This window comes from Coregonus clupeaformis, unplaced genomic scaffold (assembly GCF_020615455.1).
Source record: "Coregonus clupeaformis isolate EN_2021a unplaced genomic scaffold, ASM2061545v1 scaf0578, whole genome shotgun sequence".
NCBI lineage: Eukaryota > Metazoa > Chordata > Actinopteri > Salmoniformes > Salmonidae > Coregonus > Coregonus clupeaformis.
Window position 1 is genome coordinate 133180 of NW_025534033.1, and position 9578 is coordinate 142757.

At 44.8% G+C, this 9578-nt stretch overlaps 1 protein-coding gene across 3 annotated transcripts; it reads left to right on the plus strand.

Annotated features, from left to right (window-relative positions):
• Positions 1 to 564: 564 nt before the first annotated feature.
• Positions 565 to 8304, plus strand: LOC121582912 (coatomer subunit beta). Of its 3 annotated transcripts, none has more exons than XM_045216003.1 (22): positions 565 to 651; positions 1229 to 1382; positions 1512 to 1741; positions 1873 to 2042; positions 2145 to 2259; positions 2349 to 2441; positions 3084 to 3221; positions 3322 to 3441; positions 3561 to 3668; positions 4084 to 4230; positions 4342 to 4487; positions 4595 to 4691; positions 4789 to 4949; positions 5063 to 5183; positions 5302 to 5529; positions 5728 to 5907; positions 6316 to 6460; positions 6595 to 6714; positions 6831 to 6976; positions 7067 to 7156; positions 7610 to 7765; positions 7960 to 8304. In XM_045216003.1, exons 2-22 carry the CDS (start codon positions 1292 to 1294, stop codon positions 8017 to 8019), a joined length of 2862 nt encoding a protein of 953 aa, XP_045071938.1. In that variant the 5' UTR covers positions 565 to 651; positions 1229 to 1291; the 3' UTR covers positions 8020 to 8304. The 3 variants fall into 3 exon arrangements, with proteins under 3 accessions (XP_045071938.1, XP_041755001.2, XP_045071937.1); XM_041899067.2 differs by having other exon boundaries at positions 581 to 755; XM_045216002.1 differs by having other exon boundaries at positions 581 to 708.
• The last annotated feature ends 1274 nt before the right edge of the window (positions 8305 to 9578 follow it).

Consider the following 9578-nt stretch of genomic DNA (forward strand, 5'->3'; position numbering starts at 1 on the left):
CATTGGTAACCAGTTTATAATAGCAGTAAGGCACCTCAGGGGTTTGTGGTATATGGCCAATATACCACACCCCCTTGGGCCTTATTGCTTAGTTATAAACTGGGTGGTTCGAGCCCTGAATGCTGATTGGCTGACAGCTGTGGTATATCAGACCGTATACCATGGGTATGACAAAACATTTATTTTTACTGCTCTAAGTATGTTGGTAACCAGTTTATAATAGCAGTAAGGCACCTCAGGGGTTTGTGGTATATGGCCAATATACCACGGCTAAGGGCTGTGTCCAGGCACTCCGCGTTGCGTCCTGCTAGAAAAGCCCTTAGCCATGGTATATTGGCCATATACCACACCTCCTAGGACCTTATTGCTTAAATATACAATTCAATATTTCATAAATAGCAAATGTAGTGTAAGTTACTTGTATCAAAAACATGTCAAGTATCAGTTCAGGGTACATAAATGGAGGCAATATATAAGATTGTAACATTGGGCAATAGAGTTTCGTCTTCGCGTCTAGACATCTGGGTTATTTGTCCCGTTTCACTTGCTGTAGCAGTGATGTGGCTCAGAAAGTATCTAATCTTCCACGTCACAGGGAAGTGGGGAACGGACAGCTCGAGAAGATCGCTGAGCAATTTTACAGATGCCCAAGTAAATAACAGACGCGACATTTGAGGCTATTTTGAAATATAATAAACGTGCAGTAAGGTAGCTACGTGTTTATTTCTCTATCGTGTGCGGAAAGATTGATTTGGGTAATTGTATTCCGAAGATGTTTTGGTATCCATCCACCATTTGCAAGCTAACGCTAGCTGTAATGGATGACAGGCGTTTGAGCTTGCTCAATTTGCAATATCAAAACGTCTAGCTAGTTTACTAGGCTCTGTGAAGTGTTACTGGCATATTGCATTTCTGTTTTTTTAGTGCATGTCACTGATTGAGCTGCGTAATTCGTTAGGCCATTGACTTGTCAATAACTAGCGTACTAGCTAACAGCCGAGGCGGCCTGTGTCAATGAATAACATTAACTAACTAGTACAAGCTAGCCAACTGACTTGTCTACGTGGATGTGTCGACTAACTACCACATATTTCTTAGCTACAGCTGTGCTGTATTAGAACGCACGAATAGTGTTCAATAACTTGAATATGTGAAATAAGCGTGTAATAGCAGCTATGTTTACATTTGTCCGATTATGCATTAACATTACTTGATGGGTACTTCATAGGAATCATCTTAACAGTTCTGTTGATTGGGGTACTGCAAGAGGGAAGACGATCCATCCGGCAAAATGACAGCCGCAGAGAATGTTTGTTACACTTTGATCAATGTTCCAAATGACTCCGAACCGCCATCGGAAGTCAGTCTCAAAACAGACTTGGGTAAGTATTCTCTGTTGACACTATCTGCTTTGTCAATAGGCACCTACCCCCCCCCACATGATCAGTGTGAATAATATGTGATCAATGTGACTTTAAGAGTAATACAATGTTATTTTTTCCTGATATCAGAAAAAGGAGAGATTAAGGCAAAGACCGAGGCCCTGAAGAAGGTAATCATCATGATACTGAATGGGGAGAAGCTGCCAGGCCTACTGATGACCATCATCCGATTTGTCCTCCCACTTCAAGACCACACCATCAAAAAGCTTCTGCTAGTCTTCTGGGAGATTGTCCCCAAGACGACGCCAGATGGCAAGCTGCTTCAGGAGATGATCCTGGTCTGTGATGCCTACAGAAAGGTATGGTAGCATACTACACAAGTGTTTTGTCACTGTCTCTGAATGTTAGATTAATTATCTAATTAGCAAAGTATGACGTGGGACTATTACTCTTGAATAAGAGGCATTAAATGTATGTTTATCTGTTTCAGGACCTGCAGCACCCCAACGAGTTCATCCGTGGATCCACCCTGCGCTTCCTGTGCAAGCTGAAGGAGTCTGAGCTGCTGGAGCCCCTCATGCCCGCCATCCGCGCCTGCCTGGAGCACCGCCACAGCTATGTTCGCCGCAATGCTGTCCTGGCCATCTACACCATCTACAGGTACACTTACTGTACTGATACAATACGGAAGGCCCATATGACTGTATATGACCCTTAATGGAGAACATGGCATTTACTTGAGCAATTTTCTTTCCATCTCAGGAACTTTGAAAATCTCATCCCAGATGCCCCTGAGTTGATCCATGATTTCCTTGTGAATGAAAAAGATGCCAGCTGCAAGAGAAATGCTTTCATGATGCTCATTCACGCAGACCAGGTCAATTGCATCTTCACTTTTTTTATTAGAAACCGCTCACCAACATTTTTCTTTGTCTGGGACTAACACTGGTCAATTCCACTGTGCAGGACAGAGCTCTGGATTACCTCAGCACCTGCATTGATCAAGTGCATACATTTGGAGATATTCTCCAGTTGGTCATTGTGGAGCTGATTTACAAGGTGAGTACTTCAGACATTTTCCCACCAGAAAATCCCACTATAAACCTCCAGATATCTGGTCTCTGTGTGGCGTAGCGGTCTAAGGCACTGCATTGCAGTGCTTGAGGCGTCACTACAGACCCGGGTTCGATCCCAGTCTGTCACGGCCGGTGGGGGCTTTACTTGGTTCATTGCGCTCTAGCAACTTCTTGTGTCGTCAGTTGAACAGTGTTTCCTCCGACATATTGTTGCAGCTGGGTTAAGCGGGCGGGTGTTAAGGAGCGCGGTTTGGCGGGTCATGTTTCGGAGGACGCATGACTCGACCTTCGCCTCTACCGAGCCCGTTGGGGGAGTTGCAGCGATGAGACAAGATCGTAATTGAAATTGGGAGAAAAAGGAGGTAAAATACCAAAATAAATCAAATAAACCTCCAGATATCTCTTTTGAGAAATATATATTTTTTTTTTTAAACACTTGATGTCTGTTTTTCTGTTTCACACGCACTGAGGAAGGAGCAAGCCAAAACGTATGCCAGTGTGTGTGGTCTATTAAGACATGTTGCTATGAGTTAAAGAAAATGAAAACAAAGCTTCAATTGCAAATTATCTCCACGTAAGTACTGGCCTTTTTTTATTTATCGTATCTTGTTTCCTCCATGTTTAGGTGTGCCATGCTAACCCGTCTGAGCGTGCCCGCTTCATCCGCTGTATCTACAACCTGTTGCAGTCCTCCAGCCCAGCCGTCAAGTATGAGGCAGCTGGCACTCTTGTCACGCTGTCCAGCGCACCCACTGCCATCAAGGTACCCCCTCTCACTTATCTACTTCACAACATGGCACTGCTGTGGATTTTAGTCTGGTATTGTGTGTCTTTCAATGGCGTTTGTGTGTTGTTTATTCTAGGCTGCTGCCCAGTGCTACATTGACCTGATCATCAAGGAGAGTGACAACAATGTGAAGCTGATCGTCCTGGATCGTCTGATAGAGCTGAAAGAGCATCCCACTCATGAACGTGTTCTCCAGGTACTCAGACTTCACTGTCATAAATGTTGCTTTTGGTGAACAGATCCCATGTTAGGTACCAGTAAGTCTTTGAAGTGTAATAATAACCTGGTTAACATGTCTGTTCTCTGCCCACCCAGGACCTGGTGATGGACATTCTGCGTGTTCTGAGCACGCCTGACCTGGAAGTCCGGAAGAAGACCCTGCAGCTGGCCCTGGACCTAGTCTCATCCCGGAACGTAGAGGAGGTGGGTGTGTCATCCTCAGGACTATCCTCTCCTGTCTCTGTGGACTGTCCGCTCCTGTCTCTGTGGACTGTCCGCTCCGGTCTCTGTGGACTGTCCGCTCCGGTCTCTGTGGACTGTTCGCTCCGGTCTCTGTGGACTGTCCGCTCCGGTCTCTGTGGACTGTCCGCTCCTGTCTCTGTGGACTGTCCGCTCCGGTCTCTGTGGACTGTTCGCTCCGGTCTCTGTGGACTGTCCGCTCCGGTCTCTGTGGACTGTCCGCTCCGGTCTCTGTGGACTGTCCTCTCCTGTCTCTGTGGACTGTCCGCTCCGGTCTCTGTGGACTGTCCGCTCCGGTCTCTGTGGACTGTCCGCTCCTGTCTCTTTCTAAAAGGATGATGATTATTCTAACTAAGGTGTTCATGTGTTTGTGTTCCAGTTGGTGATAGTTCTGAAGAAAGAGGTGATTAAGACCAACAACGTGACGGAGCATGAGGACACTGATAAATTCAGGCAGCTGCTGGTGCGCACCCTCCACTCCTGCAGTGTCCGCTTCCCTGACATGGCAGCCAATGTAATTCCTGTGGTGAGTCTACCTATCTACCCTGTTCACCCACACAAACCCTGAAATCAAACACAGCTAAGGTCATTCTGTCGTCTGTGATTGTAATCTAAATGACACGTGTGTGTCACTCAGCTGATGGAGTTCCTGAGTGACACTAACGAGGCAGCAGCGGCTGATGTGCTGGAGTTTGTGAGGGAGGCCATTCAGAGGTTCGACAACCTGAGGCCCCTCATCATCGAGAAGATGCTGGAGGTCTTCCACGCCATCAAGACTGTCAAGTAAGACCAAGACTGGCAAGCTTACATATAAATAGAGAATCACAGGATGCTTTTGGAGAATTACAGATTTTTTTTATGCTGACATCCAATATTTTAAACTGTGTTAGGATCTACAGAGGAGCACTTTGGATCCTGGGAGAATACTGCAGCACTAAAGAGGACATTCAGAGTGTGATGACAGAAGTGCGCAGATCGCTTGGAGAGGTATGTGTTGTGCTTATGGATTATTAATTCACTTTCAGTGTTCAATACCAGAGTGATACTTGATGCCGGTGACTCATGTCTGTCCCTTTGTTTTCAGATCCCCATAGTAGAGAACGAGATCAAGAAAGAGTCTGGGGAGGGGAAGCCGGAAGAAGAGGTGAGCGCAGCGCCAGCAGCCAAACTGGTGACAGAGATGGGCACCTACGTCACACAGAGCGCCCTCAGCTCCTCCAGACCCTCAAAGAAGGAAGAGGACAGGTAAAATAAATCACCTTTTGTATCTAAAATACATAGTTTCTTAGCTTGCAGTGATTGTCTTTCAGAAGTGAATGATATGACACTCAATGAAACTTTCGTCCCTTTCCCTGTAGGCCTCCTCTCAGGGGCTTCTTGATGGACGGAGACTTCTATGTGGCAGCCTCGTTGGCCACAACCCTGACCAAAGTGGCCCTGCGATATGTCGCCATTGTTCAAGACAAAAAGAGACAAAATGTAAGTATAGAACCTCTCATTATCTTCTGAAACGGTTGTGATTTAGGTGTTCCACGTTCACTCCATTGAAAGTCAATGAAGTGATTTCTAATGCTCTCTATCCCTGTGTCCCCTTCAGTCCTTTGTGGCTGAGTCTATGCTGATCATGGCCACCATCCTCCACTTGGGCAAGTCCTCTCTGCCCAAGAAGCCCATCACAGACGACGATGTGGACCGCATCTCGCTGTGCCTCAAGGTGCTGTCCGAGTGCTCGCCCCTCATGAACGACATCTTCAACAAGGAGTGCCGCAAGTCCCTGTCTCACATGCTCACTGTCAGGCTGGAGGAGGAGAAGCTATCTCAGAAGGTAAGGAGGAGCGCTGGCTCCTAGATTACTAGGCCATAGCTTCCGGTCCACTCTTCTCACTAAACCACTGCCTTCTCCCAGTTCACTCAGCTATACTCTAGTTCTCCCTTCACCTGGCTGCTTATCCATTTGGACACGGCTGGATTGTGATGCTATGTGCTGATGCTGTTCTGTGCTCTTATCCTTTCTTAACCACAGAAAGAGTCAGAGAAGCGGAACGTGCTGGTGCAGGCAGACGACCCCATTTCCTTTATGCAACTGACGGCCAAGAACGAGACGACCTCCAAGGAGGACCAGTTCCAGCTCAGTCTACTGGCTGCCATGGGAACCACTCTTAAGAAGGAGGCTAATGACCCCATGGCCTCCAAACTCAACAAGGTACACCTACAGGGACCCAGTAGACACACACACACACCGTTGTCTTACAGAATTACAAAGTTGTGTGCTTGGGAATCACATGGTCATGTGCCTTTTTGGAAAGTAGATGTGTGTGATATACCTCAAGTTGCCAGCAGGTGGCATTGTGTGTCCAACTTGACAGTGAGCCATAGCAACAGAGAAATCAGTGTTTTCTAGGTCTGTTCCACAGGAACAACTATGAAAGAGGGAATGAATATAACATTTCTAGGTTTAGGCAATGGCATGGATTGTATCTCAGGATCCAATTCAAAATGTACATTTTCATCTTAGCTGTTCGTGTTGTTGAGGTAGTTATTGACGGGTACTCTGTTGTATAACAACAGGTTGGTGAGGACCATGTCATTCTGAGTGTGTGTTGTATTGCAGGTTACCCAGCTGACTGGTTTCTCAGACCCAGTCTATGCGGAGGCCTATGTCCATGTCAACCAGTATGACATTGTGCTGGACGTGCTGGTCGTCAACCAAACCAACGACACCCTTCAGAATTGCACCCTGGAGCTGGCTACATTGGGTGAGGTTCTAGTCTATAGTTCATATGACTGTGCAGAGTCATACAACCTTACTAAGGGTTGTTTCAGGGCCATCTCTCTTGGTTACCACAGGTAATGTATGTCTAATGCTGATTTCAACCTTTCAATCCAACAGGTGACCTCAAGCTGGTTGAGAAGCCTTCTCCTCTCACTCTGGCACCTCATGACTTTGCCAACATCAAGGCTAACGTCAAAGTGGCGTCCACAGAGAATGGCATCATATTTGGCAACATAGGTAAGAGGATCACTTCTAACTTCTGTCAGTGTACTTGTCATGAAGGTGATGTGATGCCAGCCTCCACTCCATGTGTACGACATCAGTTCTAACATGCATCTGTCGGTCTGTCTCAGTGTATGACGTATCAGGAGCTGCCAGCGACAGGAACTGCGTGGTCCTCAGTGACATCCACATTGACATCATGGACTACATCCAGCCAGCCTCGTGCACAGACGCAGAGTTCAGACAGATGTGGGCCGAGTTTGAGTGGGAGAATAAGGTACTACCGCTAGATAAGAGAACTGTCCATGTTTGGTTTTGTTTTGTTAGTGTGTTCAGTGGATGATCGTAATAACACTGTTTATTCTAGGTGACAGTGAACACCAACATTGCAGACCTGAACGAGTACCTCCACCACATCCTCAGCTCCACCAACATGAAGTGCCTGACCCCAGAGAAGGTACAGTAGTCGTGGAATATGGCAGTTTGAACTACATCAATAGGACAATGATGATAATGTATAGAACATAATTGAGGTTTTAAACCTGGCAGATAGGAAGGTTAATGAGTGGAAGTTCTCAGAGCGTGTAACTTTTCTGCTACTGCTATCTTTTTTACGGTGTTAGGATTTGATTTATAAATGGCTTTTTATAATTATCTGATTGAATCAATCTGTTGGAAAAGAAAAGGGTACCCTGCGAGATACAGGCAAAATATACCTATTTTCTACAATTCTTCATCAGTCCACTGATGGATTTAGACAATTAAGATGACAATGACTCTATTGTAATAGCCCTATCTTCAGCAAACCCATCACATTCCTAGAGGACCAATCGGACTCCTACTGCTGTGTCAAATGGGTAGGAATGCATGTGATGCTCACTTACTCCACCTTGTCTGTCCTTATAACCAGGCACTTTCAGGCTTCTGTGGCTTCATGGCTGCCAACCTGTACGCCCGCTCCATATTCGGTGAAGACGCCCTGGCCAACGTTAGCATTGAGAAGCCCATCCACCTGGGTCCTGATGCCCCTGTCAACGGACACATCCGCATCCGGGCCAAGAGCCAGGTGAGAAACTCACTCCCCACTCAGATTGCATCCCAAAATGCACCCTATTCCCTATATAGTGTACTACTTTTGGAAATAGGTTGCCATTTGGGATGCTGTGGTAGTGCAAGTAATGATATAATAATGCAAACATCGGGGTGGAATTGTTTATTAAAGATTATACATTGCAAGTAACACTTCCTCTCTCTCCACAGGGTATGGCGTTGAGTCTGGGTGACAAGATCAACCTTTCCCAGAAAAAAACATCTGCATAAAGTGAACTGAAAACCAGAAGTCCAACTGAGAACTCCACATCACTGGACAAGATTCATCTGCAAAGAAATGTGTGCTTTCTGCTAGTCCTCTCTCTTCTATCTGTCTCTGGCCATAAAGCCATAAAAATAGTTTTATGGCCATTTGCTTAAGTACTGTTCTATGTGTGTATGAGAGATGGTTTTACACCTCCTGTGTCAGGAAGAAACTCCCTCTTACTGTCCTCCAAGTGATATCCCTGGCCTATCTTTCATTTTCAATAAACATGACATATATAACAAAACATACTCCCAACAGTTTTCAGACGATGGGCTGTTTGCGTGTTCAGTCTTTCTTTACTTACTCTAAGGGAACGTGAGGTAGGAGAAACTGCGATCTACCACCCCTTAACTAAGCTGTTGCCAAAAGTTATGACAGTAAAGTTAAATGCAATGTCATAAGACTTTAAACCATGAAATATGGATGCAGTTTGAATGCACATTCCATCCACTACGGCTGTGTTTACACAGGCAGCCCAATTCTGATATTTTTGCTACTAATTGGTCTTTTGACCAATCAGATCGGTCTTTTACCAATAATTGGGAAAAATAACAGAATTGGGCTGCCTACCTGATCTCATGTCCCATTATTGTCTTTACACTACAGATAATGACTCATCAAAGTGGTTCTTGTATCGGATGCACGCAAATTCCTTGAAAGTAAAACTACTTTCAAGTTTGTGGAAAAAAGGTATTGCTTCTGTAAATTGCAAGTAATTGCATTAATGAAGTGAAAATTAATGTTTGTCAGATCCCAAATGTCTAATCATACAAATGTAGAGTGAATACAATCAACATGCTATATGAGGGAAGTCTTTGCTAAGTATTGAAATGGTGTAATGATGAAAGCTCAGCATCAAGTCAAAATCCTTTCTCAATTTCTAATCACAATCACACACATTTACATTGCTTTGACTGCCTTCTCCACCTCACCATTATATAAAAGTTCCCCAGTGGAATAGATACTCAAAAGTTCCCTCTCTTCTTGGAAAGGAAATTACATCACGTTTTGCCTTGTGTGGGAAGATTTAGAATTTGAGCACTTCATGCACGTCTTCTGAATTTGATGCCCACATTTCCATTCGATTCTCATATTGAGAGACAGTCATGCTTAAAGGCCTCATTACTGTGAAATTATGATTGATTGTAAGAAAAACAAGATTTTAGGCCGATAGTGAAGAGTTCAGACTGTAACAAACAAAACCCACTCCTTTTCCTCTTAGGTCCTCATCTCACCCTAAAAGCTGAAGACATAAAACACTACACAGAATAGTTATCGGAGAAATTATGAATATTCAGTGATTCACATTTTTCCAGTGATTCACATATTTTTCTTAAACTTCCTGTTCTTGTGTGGTATCACAATGACTGACTGGAAAGAAGAGACCCAAACAACGCAATAAATCAACAAGATTTCTTCCATTACAAATATATCTCCACTTTTGCAACCCAGAACTCCCCTTTAGCCTCACCTTTTTAACTTTGTCTACATAAGGATTTCAGGGCTGTAAATATCCCAGAGG